Genomic DNA, 13,566 nt, shown 5'->3' with positions numbered 1-13,566 from the left:
TTTTCCACTCATTTAAAATTTATAATCTTTTTTTTTCGTGTTATAGTTGATAAAATTTAAATCCTCTCTAGAAATCTTGCAAATCTTACTTGTCTACTTGCTATCATTCACATTTTTGTAAGAAAGAATATAAACTTACAATTTTATTCTTTTAATTATTCATTTGAAATGATGACCTTTTCAATTTGAATTATTATATGTTGGCGTGAAGGTTTTCTTGTGTCTTGTAATATTTTACAGTTGAGGAAATCATGCAGATAATCTAATTACTTTGACTAGAATTGTTGTGCCTTTTTTGTCTTTTGCTGTAGTACATGAGAGAAACTGTGAAATGTATTCATTATTGATTCACTTAAGGGTTTTGCTATTATATAAGCAGAGATGCAGACCACTACCTATCTTGCATTAAAAGGGGAAAAGGGAAGGCATAGTGAACCATGCCATGGGCTATGCTTTAAGTATTGCATTTCTTAATGTCTCATGAAATGTAAAAATCTACAACAAATAGATATGTAAAGTGTAACTGTATGAAGATTCTATTCAAATTTAAGTGCTCTAGGTTGCTTCTGAATCTTGCTATTTTCTGCATTTGTTTTGACTGCTCTCATCATTCAAGATTGACGCTTGGATGGGTGTGTAGGAGGAAGCAGCAGCAGCAGGCTTACAGCTTGCAGACAAAAAAAAAATCTGCCTTATCTGATGGCTATTATTGAAAATGCGAGGTGTAGCCTAGGCTGGGTAATGAAGGGGAGCGAGCGAGGGGGAGCAAGAAGCATGGAGCTGCATACTGATGAGTGTAGGAGTACTTGATAAAAAGAATTCTTGCTGCTGGCAGTGCATTGCTCATTGTGGAGTATTCCAACAATCACATATAACGGAGAACAGCTTAGCTGACAGCTTGATATGCGCTTTTTTTTTTTTTCCCTACTGTATGACGTACTGGTCTGTAGTAAAGATTAATAACCAAGAAATGTAGAGCTGCGATCAGATCTTACGTTATATACTGCCCTGAAAACTATGTTTTACTTCTGAATTTTCTGTTTGCTGAAAACATTAATCTGTCAAGCTGGCGGGCTCGTTTGATACCAACTTTTCCAGGAACACGATGTGGCAATGCCACCTCTCAGCCCAGGACTACCGCTATTATCCAGTGGATGGTTATTCATTGCTTAAACGCCTCCCTCTTCACCCTCCTACAGGACCCCGATGCCCTGTCCAGACAGTGGGACAATGGTTGGAAAATATTGGGCTACCTCAGTATGAAAACCACTTGCTGGCTAATGGATTTGACAATGTGCAATTCATGGTAAGAAATCTTCCGTGCATAGCTGTGTATATACACTGTAGCTGCCTTTTTTGTCTGTCTCTTATGTGCTCATAAAAACCTTAGAGCTATTCTGCATTGCACTAAGATCTGTTTTGTGTTTCACTTTCCTATGTGTAGCTGAATTAATATATAAACAGCCTTTTTATAAACTTCCAGACTGTACACATTACAAAAGAGTATATCCTGAAATTTGATAAAATAAAAACTGAGTATTAATGTTCTTTCTCTCCCTCATCGATCCTCCGATTAAAGAAGAAAAATGTACAGTTCTTTTAATGCATTGCAGGATTTTCATAGTATGGAAAAGCTGCCAACACCCCTTTCTGCAGTGCATCAAATTCTTACTTTTATTTCAACATAAACTTGTAATGATAATTAAAGTACATGCAATGCCATTCTTGCCTTGAGAGGTATTTTAATAACAGAAAATTATTTAATGAAGTGTGCTCTCTCAGCAAATAATCCTGGATGTCTTGGTTAAATATTTTTGCATCTTAGATAATCAGGCTAGGAGTTTCACTTGTTGAAACTTATGCCCTGGGAGAGAAAGTAATGCATTCCTATTAATTGATCCATTTTCATGTTTTAACTCTAGGCATTTGTCAGGAATGCTTGAATGAAATGAAATTTTAGTTAGGTCAGGATTTACAATATTACCATGTGGTGTAAGGTAACAGACCTGTCATGCACAAACTTTCCATTGAAATGAATATTGTCAGTAAAGAGAGAAGCTTACTTGTAAGGCTGTTATATAATGGCTTTTCTACCTCCTTCAGTATTCCTCTTACTTGAGCCTCTTCCAAAAATCCTGACTGCATTTCTTAAAAAGTATCAGGTCTTAAAACACATTTTAAAATATCTTTAAAATATATTTTAAGTATCTATATATATATCTTAGAAAAATTCTAACTTTTCATAACTTGTATCTGCCATGTAAGAGACAGAAGTGAAATGGCATGAATATTACAACTATAAAATCATCACATGAGTTGTGTCTTTCCTCTTTAAATTATTTTGCCAACATCATTATATACCTTTGGACTACTGATCAAAAAATTAAGGGACATATTTCTGTCATTTCCACATTATAATAGTGTAGATGTTTCTTCCTGTTTTTACATGGCTGCCATGTGATCATTTGCTTAGATCAGTAAAAATCATTGTAATCTGTACCTTTAAATATTCTTGAAAGCAGAGCTGTGTTGTCAGCCCAGCAATATGGGGGGAAAAAAGCCCAAAAGTGTATCGTGCTGCAGTTTCCCAAAATGTAACTGCAAATCCTTATATATTTGATACCATTAGTTACATAAGTAGGTGATCATTTAAAGAGGTTACAAAAGAAAACTGTTCACAAAAGGCTGTAGGTGGAATAACAAATGCAGAGGGGTACACCTACCACAGATATATTATGAACACCCAAGAGGACAACTGCCCTGGAGAGCTTTTCAGTCATACCCTGGCTCTGGAGGGGTCTGAACCATGTTCTCAGGGAATTTATATGACTTTCCTACACCTCTTATTACTGTACTTACGTAAACATAAAAATTACATACACAATTCTGTTATGCAATATACAAATCAAACTTCTAATGTATCAGGCAGATTAAGTTTTGCTTGCATACTTTTCTGTTAGCCAGTGTTTTCTGGTAATTTTAAGCCTTTTCTGATATATTACAGATGAAACATATAATTACTCTTAACATTAGCTGAGGTAGAATGCATTGAATGGAAGATTAGACTCATAAATCCAGTAACAATAAAAGAGCTGTGAAATTGTGTAGTAATAAGAAAAGTATAGTTTTAGTAGTTTTATGTATTCCAATGTGTCGATTTCAGTGTTTATCATGCTTTTGCATATTTCAGGTTTTGTCTGTACCAGAAATCAAATATTTCCTATATTTTATTGGAAATAAACTACCTATTTCTTTTTATATCACTCCTTTGAATACATCAGCATTATGTAAGAAAAGCCTCTCTTGAAAAAATTAAATGAGTGTTTTGAAATCTATTTTTCATTCTAGCCAAAATATTAAAAGGAAAATTAAACTTAAAAAGTATGTTGGAAAATGAGAGGAGTAACACCTGCTATGCTAAGAGGAAAATTCAGATTATTCCAAACTTAGTATGTTGTATTCTTTCTTAGTATGATAGAACAGTTTTACCTTTATTACAGTGCTTTGCATATTAAACTAGAGTTTAAAATCTTATTAACTTAAATGTTTCAGATAGGTTAGCTGCTTTGCATTGAAGAAATCCAATAGTTCAATGCAGTAAAAATCAGTTAAGACATATTTCTTATTCATTCTGTACAATATTCCTGCTTTTGTTTTTTTCTAGAAGCACATTCTCACCTGCATTTATTCATTCTGTTGCCTAAGCAACAACCATCACACTCCTATTAAGTATGATTTAGTAGTACAGGTCTTACTAGCTGTTCAGAACAGAAGGGGGAATATCACAATGTTGTAATTAATGTCCCTGGAATAACATATATCTGAGAACAAATATATCCCATATACAGTATTCTCAACAGCAAAATTCTATTAATTAAATTAGCATTTTAATAAAAAGGTGATTTTTTTAATAAAAAGATTTCATGGTTAATCATTCATTACATCATGGAAATTAAGTCCTTGTGTTTAGTCTCCCTCGGGCATTAGGAAAGTTATTCACTAGACTGTAGTTAGAATAAGGAAGATTTGTTTATCTTACCTGAAGTGTGTGGACTTTATATGAAGAAACAGCTGGATTCCTATTAACTTTTCAGTATAAATATTTTTCAGTAGTTTATCGATGTGTGTTTTAAAAGTGTGTTGAAATATCATATTAAAAAAATTAGTGTTTTCTCATGAAATACTTTATTTCTACTTTCAGTATGTTTGCGCATGTAGCAAGTGCAGCTCCTATCCACTGTTAGTGTTGTGCAGGAATGACACTTCCAAAATATTTAGTAGGCCCCAGGCGGATTCAGTCCCAACCCATGGTTCACATGTGCTTGAATATGTACATGGATATGCAATCATTATTAACTTTGATAATTTGTTGTGTAATAGGCTGCAGTGTCCTTCAGATGTAAAAATTTCTAGTGACTTTGTGCAGTTACTCTATATTTGAAGATGCAGATGATACTGCAGTTTCTTAATATGAAGGCTATTTCGTAGGTAAACCAATTCCAAAGTGCAAGAAAACAATTAAATCAGTCATAAATCACCATATACAAACTAGATATAAACAGTAAAAAAATCTTACACGTTTTTGATATATGAACACAGTGGATATTCCTGGACAAGCTATAATTTTATGCAGACTTGCAGGCCTACATCACTTAGTATGCTGAGAAAAAAAAAAAAAGCTGACTTGCAGAGAAACAGATGTAAATATATACATGTGCAAGGTCACTAAAAGCTCTCATGCAGTTTTCTACAACTGTGAAACTTCATCAAAGACTGCATTCTGGATTCGCGAAGATAAAAGCAGTTCAATCAACTCGCTACCCAGGGGGGACTAGTTCTGATTAAGGACTGTATATGACTGTCTATTTGTAGGTTGTCCTAATAATTTAAGATATTCTGAAATTTTATCACTCATTATTGCAGTTTAATAAAAAAGGTCTCTTGAAAAGATGGATAAAACACACTATGACAGAAACAGGGACCAGCATTCAAAATGAGTTAACAGAAAAATATGCAGCATTTAATTATATCTTTGGCATTCTGAAATATTGTTCACTATCAACAGTTAATATTTGCATTACACTCTAGGCTTTCATTGCTGCTTTTAAAAGACCTACATCTCTACGCCTTTGAGTACTTATGTGGCTTGGATTGCCTAATGGCCTAAGTATTGCATAAGTGGTTTGGGTTTTTTTTTTAATTCTCTCTTTCTCACTGTTGGGAAACTGAGACATAGAGTGACTGCAGGGTGGGACATTTGATACAAGAGGCACTAATTCTCAAAATACCTACTGACATAATGTTTAACAGATCAAGTCAGTTGCTTAAATGTAGGTGTCTAGTACCAATTGAAATAACATAGGGAATCCAGGAGATCTAGACAAAGCTGACAGATATTGCTGAGGACCAGAGACAGCCAGGCCCTTCATGAGTAGCAGCTCAAGTTCAGGTGGGATATCACCAAGCTCCTCAGACAGCTGTAGAGTCCTGATGCTTTGGCAGCTGAAATAAATCTTAAAATACACAGAGTTAGAAACTGTGTTTCTAGACGTGTTAAATTACACATCTAGAAACTAAACATAGATGTCTTGAGTTTCCACTTATTTTCATAGGCATTTATTGACATTCTAATAATTTTCTGTATTTGTATTCATCCTGTGAACTTACCTGCAAAAGTATTTAAGTTTCTCAGTGCTAGGTGTAGTCTACCTTCTCAATTCCACTTAGCTGACTGCTTTGGATGTAGTTTTGAGTTAAGTTTTGGCTTTTCTTTCTTCCTTCTTCTCTGGGTCTTTCTTTCTTTGTTTTTTTTTGTTTTTTTTTTTTCTTTCATTTTTTCACTAGTTCTGGAGGTTGATTAGCTGAAGGTTATCTGAATACTCTTCTCTCAGGTATCATTCCTGGGAATTGTTCCTCTGGAATACACAGTAATTTTTGCCTTTAATCTCTCTTGAGGATCTTAAACTCTGTTTCAAGTATAGTGGACAGAAGCAATTTTATTTCCTTAGAGTGAAATGCACCTAAAAGGAAATCTCTATGTGCATTAGCTCCAAGTCCTACGTTTGTGGAGACCATCAGAGTAGGGTAGAGATTGATGATTTAGGTATTAGATGAAAGCTAAAAAAAGACTCCGTCTGTTTGCCAACACCTTTCTTAAATTAACCATGTGTCTGGTGATAAAAGAGGCCAATTTTAGACAAGGGTACTAGTCTGTAGTGACTTTGGTAACTTTCAGAAGCCAACTCCTAACTAGCAGGTTAGGAGCAGCATCTGCTGCGGCATCCATGCTATCAACTCTCTAGGCCCTTAGTGGCTACTGCTGGGACTCACTGGGATACTCGTGCATCATCTGGACGCTAAGAAGATTTAGAAGACATTGTCTGTGTGTAGTTTACCCAGAAAACAACTGTTTAAGGCAACCTTAGAAGAGTAAAGTGGCTCTGCCATTCTGGTGTCTTCTGAGTCTTCCTCTCCCTCACCCCAGTAACCTTTGCACCTGTAGGTCCTCAGGCAGGCCACTTTTTCCCTTAGCTCAAAGAGAATGGGACAGATTTAGAGTTCAAAAATAGACAATTGCATGTCTATTTACACATCAGGAGATGTTTAGGATCATGATCACTTGCCCTCATACTGAAATTGAGATGTCTGGGACATCTGTGTAGGCTTGGTCTTTATGGTACAGGATCTATAAAAAAGCCATACCTGTCTGGAGCTTCAGTCAGATTCCAAGCAATGTACATTTGCGGCATCTTAGATGACTCAAAATTCATTTCTGTGGGTGACTAAGTGAAGCACCTAATCAGATATTAAAGCCAATGGAGCATAGAATGCAATTTAGCTGGGTGGCCGAATAACTATTAGGGTAGTTATTGGAGGATAAATTAAAGTAGATTCATCTGATCAGATGAACCACCATCTGGGCTGTATTGATGGTTTTGTACCAAATATCCTTAAGCTGTAATGCAGACACACATTTTTTGATGTTTCAGTTTGGGCTAAAATCCATACAGAGTTCACTGAAAACAAAGCACAAATTATTTTTCTTAGGGCTTTTTTCTGCTCCCTCAGAACATCTGTCCTTGAGGCTTCAAGATCTTCTTTTTCATCCTAGTAGGAATTCTTACTATAGAAACTGCAAATTCGAGCTCAGGTGGGTGTCATAGTTGAAGATTGTGCCTGTCATCCTGCAACGGCAGTGGGTCTAACAAATAATCCCATTCTACATGCTCCTGTTAATGCTTCTGTTATGGTGTTCCTCAAGCTACTTAAGAGACAGAAGGGCTTATTGATGTACTACCCAGTATTGCATGTGTAAGTAATACCTTGCACTGTCTTTCTCTCTTGAGGTCTCTGGCAAGTCTGCATCATCCTGTGTGAGTGCATGCAGCTATGGAGAGGTAGTGCTCATTCTCCCATGGAAAGGGAGTTCAGAGGAATCTGCTTCATGGTTATGTATGTAATGTGTGTGTGTGAAAAACACAGCACTGCAGGCTGGGGACTGATCCTGCATTTGATAGGGGACTTCATGAAATTTTGGCAGCAATGACTGCTCGAGAGAGAGAAGTTGTTCTTGTGTATTTCACTTGAATGGTTGATTCATAAGGAACACACCTCCAAACAGACTGTTGGCTTGCTTAAGACATCCTGGATATGGTAGATCCCTTGATAGTCAGAGGGAGTATGTTTTCATCTAAACCTGTCTCAGCAACTGTATCTTGAAGGTATAATCAGGGATGGGTCCATTTGCCTGTATGCTAGGTTCTGCTAGGTTAACCTTTAGGTGAGGGTTTCTTTGCTTGTTCTGGAGTATTTGGCCATCTTCAATTGAATGTTGTTCCACACAAGGTTTTACATACAAGGCAGAGAGACAGGACTTCGGGCTGCACTCCTGATCAATGATCCAGGTGCCAGTATTTTGAGTGGAATGTCTTTGCACTCATCTCTTCCATACAGGTTAATGACACTTGGTGTGTATGTGCTACTTTGCTTTCAGTCTTAGAAGAAAGAGCTTGTCCAAGGTACACAGCAATGTATTGGGCTCAGTCGTACCCTCCCTAGGAACAAAGGGCCAAATCCAGGTGTTGAAAGCCATCACATGTACAGTCACCACTTACAGTGACACTATTTCATGGTATATATCTGTGAATATGATACATGAGGACTGGAATTAGTCCTCATGTATCATATTAATTAATATGTTAATGTTGAACAGTGTGTTTAAGCTAAAAGCCTGCCTGGCCCAGAGGGTGACCTCATTTTGATATACAAACACCAGTGAGGTGTATTTAGAGACTACATATGTGAGGAATTGGCTATTGCTCTTAAATGCAATTTTATGAGAAACTAGTAGCAAGTATTTCATCTGAAAGCTAGTTTTATAAAGTGAATGGAAATTCTGACAATGAGAATGAGGCATGATGTTTTAGTAACTCATAAAATAACAGGTGTAATGCTAGTAAAATGTTCTTGCTATGTATTTATTTAAGGCCAAAACCTTCCAGCTGGTTATGTTGACTAAAGGTAACAATGGTAAATCTTCAAGGATTAGAAATGTTTGTGTATAGAGGGATGTGTTGATAACTGATGAAAGTTATGGAAAACTTGACAAGATACAAACATTGTTTAAAGTAAGAGAAAATTTAAAGACTGAGCAAGGCAGAAAATCTAAGAGGTTTTATGCTTCGGGGTAATAAACTGAAGATTCACAGGGCAATCAGTTTTTAGTTCTATTTACAGTTTTAAAATTAATGTCCTGTGTGTAATAAGAAGTTGCAGCTTATTCCTAGTTATTAAACATGGGAATAATTTTAATAAAATTAAATTTAAAAAAAAACAGAATGAAAGAAATTCTTAATGCAACATGTATGCAGCTGTGTATATTACTGGTTTAGAACAACATTGTCCAACAAGAAGCAATTAAATGGAATCTGGAACAGTAGATAAATTTCAAACAATGACAGACTTCCCTGACTAAGTTAAAGGACAGAGCAGTACAGAGTGGCTTGATTACAGATAATGGCATAGTGGGACTATGAAGGAATGCTTAGGCAAAGATTAATGACTACAAAGAGATAACTGGAAATAAACATGGTTCTTGGGCATGCTATCCTTTTTGAAGGAAGACCAGATGATGTAAGAAAAGCTTGGGTACTTATATGAACAAGTATTAATGCCGATCAAAACCCATAAACAATATGAGATAAAGAAAGAATGCATTGTGAAAGAACAGATAAAGAATCTGTTGGTTATTGATAAATAAACAAAAAGGAAAAAAATTAGGAGAGAAAATGCAATATCATTAACTGCGTGAGTAGAATACATTCAGAGAAGTTTTTATCAATATGCTATGGCTAAAAGGACAATTTAAAAAGCTACAACCACTGTTGGAATCAGATAAAATCCATTTTAGTTTTTCATTAAGAACAAAATATAATAATTAGTCAAGTATAGGGTTAAAGAAGACCATTGAGAAATTGGAGGGAGAGAAAGGGTGAGAGTAATAGTATTGCAAACAGACAAAAGAGTAGTTAGTTACTTAGAATATCTGAATCATATAGGTTGGGTGATGTTTGATAAGGAGTCTGAAGACTCTGAAAAAACTGAAGAAAGAATACTAAATCCTTTAACAATCATTTCTGAGAACTTCTGGAGAATGATAAATTATTAGAGGACAACTAAAATATAAACATAGTACTAATATGTATGTCAGGTCATAGGATTCTTCCTCAGGATCGATTTCCAACCTCTTGGGCTATTTGCCTTCAACCATTCACCATACAACCTTTGCCTAAACGAAGAGGAAAAGGTATAGTGGTGTTGTTGGCAACAGAAAATTACTGTCATTAGCACTGACTCTGGTGGAGAGGAAATGGGGATGTATGCAGAATGCTGCAATAGGATGTAATGGGAAGAGAATAAAGCTAAATGAAGTAACTCAGTAGTTGGGAGATAAATTATGTAAAGGAAACCAGTAAAGAAACTGGTTTCTGTACAACACAAGGTGCCCCCCATCATTTAGATGAGAAACTATTTTCTGTCAAAATCAACTAGAATTTCAACAAGGGAGACAAGCTTAATTTTGCTAGTAAAATTACAGCTACATTTTAAAAGCTGTTTTAGAATGATGTACCAGAATTGCCATGTAAGCAAGCCATTCTAAGTTTGCCTGACTGCTTCTAAATTTCCTGGGTATCTAAAATTACTGTCCTTCAGTTAGGAAATCTTTTGTTTTCCCACATATTGGTGGGAAACCACTACTCCTGCACACCATGCCCACATATTGTTTCTGGTACCAACACCCCAGCATCTGTTTTTATGTTGGCAATGAGAAAAGCAGTGACACCTGTGTAGCCTTTATCACCATGCTGTCCATTCTGTCTGTTCACACACACTTACACACTCACGTTTGTGCATACACATATTACACAAAAAGTTAATTCATTACAATGAAATATTCCACGTTCTTAAAATCAAGAATTGGAGTGTTACAGTACCTAGGTGACCTTAGTTCACCCCTCAGATTCACAAGCCTTATGATAGTCTTCAATCACAGGTTTCTTTAGTTCTTTTCCCTCAAAATTCCTTTCTCAGTAAGTGTACTGAGATTTGTGTGTGCATAGGCACATATTTCAAAGAACTAGCAATTAAAATAAAAGCTTTTGTTATTTTTCTAATGCTGCATTGCTTAAATTTTATTACCTTAGCCCAATCGTCATTTTAAACAATACTGAGACCCCTAAACTGCTTTCTTTTCTCATTCAGAAATGATGTACATTTGCACAGTGTTGTTCATCTGGAACATTAGAAAACAATAGATATATATCTGAGCATGAATTTGCATTTTATAAACTGGGTTATAAAGAGTTAGAAAACGTAAAGTTACAATACTTCAAGTTATTACTTTAGACGATTGAAAATAGGTATATGCAGTTAGAAACACTTTTGTCACAATTTTTTCAGAAGCTGAGAACTGTGAATCAGAAGTCACCTCCAAAAATTTTTTCTGTGCTTCACATGGGTCAAAGCACAAGCTCACTTATAAGAAAACTTGATGTGCTTAACTTGATGTTCTTTGCATAGGACAAAAGATACATTCTTAAATCTGCTGAAAGTAAGGTAAAGGTCCGGTTTAGGCAAAACAAGCTGCTGTGTCTGAACTATGATTTTATTCTACATATGCATAAATGGTTGAATTAAAAGAAAGCTTTTGTTCATTGTAAGTACAAGGTCACGCAATGAGATTCACACCTGGTCTCTGGTCTTGTTCTTAGGCCAGTCTGGATTGAAATATATTTTCAGTAAAACAAGAAATACAAATGCTACTTTAATCCCCAAATAATTTATTTCTGTAATCTTTAAAACACTACAGTAAACATTTCAAACATTTTATTCACTATGGAACATGTTCTATTCTGTGTCTTTTCCATTTAACCTCAATTATTGTGCATAAATATGGGACAAAATCTCCTTACAGCAATACACTGTATTTGCTTTTGAGTGGCTAGTACTGATGAAACTGAGAGCATATACCCTTGTTGCAAATGCAACCCTTGATTTAACTGAAACCTCATATTTTGGATGTTAATTGCTCTTACCTTGCACAGTATTTTTTTTAATTACTGGAAATTGAATGCTCTAATAACATTATTGATGAGAACAACAAGGGGTTAAATTTGCAAGATGTACCATACCTGCTCTAGATTTGTGTTGAAAGTCTTTGATTTGAAAATTATTATTTGAATTTTTTTTTGGTCCGAAGTCTAGACCTAGATGGAAGTTTGACAAAAAAAAGCCAAAGTATTTGTCCAGGTGACAGAAGTTGAGGGTTAGTGTTACTGTGAGTAGAAGTGAATAAATATTAAAAACTAGAACAAAAGTACACTGGATAAATACCTATCAAATGACCTTCCAATTTAAATCTCTGAGCGCCTACTTAGCAGCCAAAAATTAGCAGAGTGCCCCCTCTCTGCACTATCCCCCTTTGGAGTCAGAATGAAGGGGAAAAACCCTGTATGTTATTCACCTGTATCTTGCAGCTTACACTAAGAATACGTATGTTATTTTTGCAGCTGGTTACAGCTCTTATATCTCTCAAATGATTGAAAGCTTCTGTTCTTCAGAACTATTCATAACTATTTCCCAGCTTTTTCACTTTTTGAGGTTTGCTCTCTCCAAACAGCTCCCCTTTCAATCATGCTTCTGGAAGAAAGTTAAGATGGCGTTTAAAAAGAAATAGCTGTTCTTAGCTGCTATGCTGCATTAGGATAAAAGATTGCGCAACTGAATTGGTTTTTAGCCTTGATCCATTTTTAAATATAATATGAATATTATAACCCTGTTAGCTTCTCTGAACTCCCTAGGCATCCCTCTTGTTGCCAGGAAGGAATTACAAATTGACAGTGCAAGTTATTTTATTTTGTTTTCCATCTCCCTTGGAATTTGGAAATGTGTCTATTCTGTCCATGAGCTTTTTATTTCCTGACATTCTGATTTTTAAGTACTTTTTTATTGCCTATAGAAATACTAGATCTTCGCTTTCTGCTCAGAAAAATAACTTTATGCAGCAAGACTGGAATACTATACCAAAGAACCAACCAACATACCAACAAATCTGTGGTTCTCAGTAATATCAAGCTTTTTATCAGAAAATTCTGCTCTCACTGCTTGTATGGTTGATTTCCCTCTATGTCCTAACTCTGCTTCAAATGTATATTTGTTTAAAAAGCATTCTGATTTCCCTCATTCGTCAAAAATAAGAAATGGAGACTCAGGGGGAAAGAAAATAAAGAAAACACTTGCTAGGACATGCAGAAGCATCCTGGTCCATAGAGAAGCCATAGGACAGTATATCTAAGGGTCTTCTCTGAGGTCAGCTTTTGATTTGAATTATGAGTTTGAAGAAAATGACTATCTATTCCCTTATCTGGCTAAGGAAAATTACATAACTTTGCTGGCCTACAAGTAGGAAATCAAGAGAGGATCCTGGGACAGAAATATCTGTGTATTTTGAGCTATCTTGTGGACAATTATCTGCTTGTGTCTAACTTTTGATATTCAGATTTCTAAGTACCTTTATTTGGGAAGAACACTTTCTCAGGAGGGAGTCAGAGGTCGCCAGTTTACCTGAGGAGTCTCACTGAGTACCTTCAGTTCAGTACTGAATTAAGTCAGTGGAAAGAATTGGACTTAAGCTCAAAGTAGTGCAGAATAACAAAACAAGTATTTAATAGTAATTTAATAATTTTAAAAATTAATCAAGAACATTTTTTTTCTGTGTATGGTCTTCCTAAGTGGAATTTATCATTATTTTAATCTTTAAATCATGCATTTTATTCCATAAACCAAACTTATGGCAGAAACAGTTTCTTAACATTCCTCTTGTCTCCCCTGGATCTGCCTGGGTGCCACTCTTCTTTTCTGTTTATTTCCAAGGTTCTCTGTGTCTGACCTTTTCCTCCAAAATTTGTTTGGCTTCTGAGATCTCTTTCTGCCTCACCATTCCTGCAGGCTGGACTCTTCTTATGCTGCCCATGTCCTCCTTTTCTCCATTTCCTCTTTCCTAAGTAA

General features: G+C 35.6%; 1 protein-coding gene across 5 annotated transcripts in view; it reads left to right on the top strand.

Moving 5' to 3' along the window:
• The window catches only part of ANKS1B (ankyrin repeat and sterile alpha motif domain containing 1B), a 413,998-nt gene that overhangs the window by 220,959 nt on the left and 179,473 nt on the right, over positions 1 to 13,566 (top strand). For 4 of the 5 annotated variants that reach the window (XM_066183438.1, XM_066183439.1, XM_066183437.1 and 1 more), the window contains one exon: positions 1,200 to 1,306. In XM_066183438.1, coding sequence (XP_066039535.1) covers positions 1,200 to 1,306 — 107 coding nt within the window. Of the gene's footprint in view, positions 1 to 735; positions 797 to 1,199; positions 1,307 to 13,566 lie in introns of those variants that run through there. The other variant, XM_066183441.1, reaches the window with a different exon arrangement.

This window comes from Chamaea fasciata, unplaced genomic scaffold, assembly GCF_029207755.1.
Source record: "Chamaea fasciata isolate MVZ Bird 193981 ecotype frontalis unplaced genomic scaffold, bChaFas1.0.hap1 SCAF_5, whole genome shotgun sequence".
NCBI classification, from domain to species: domain Eukaryota; kingdom Metazoa; phylum Chordata; class Aves; order Passeriformes; family Sylviidae; genus Chamaea; species Chamaea fasciata.
This window is presented reverse-complemented; position numbering and strand designations above follow the sequence as displayed.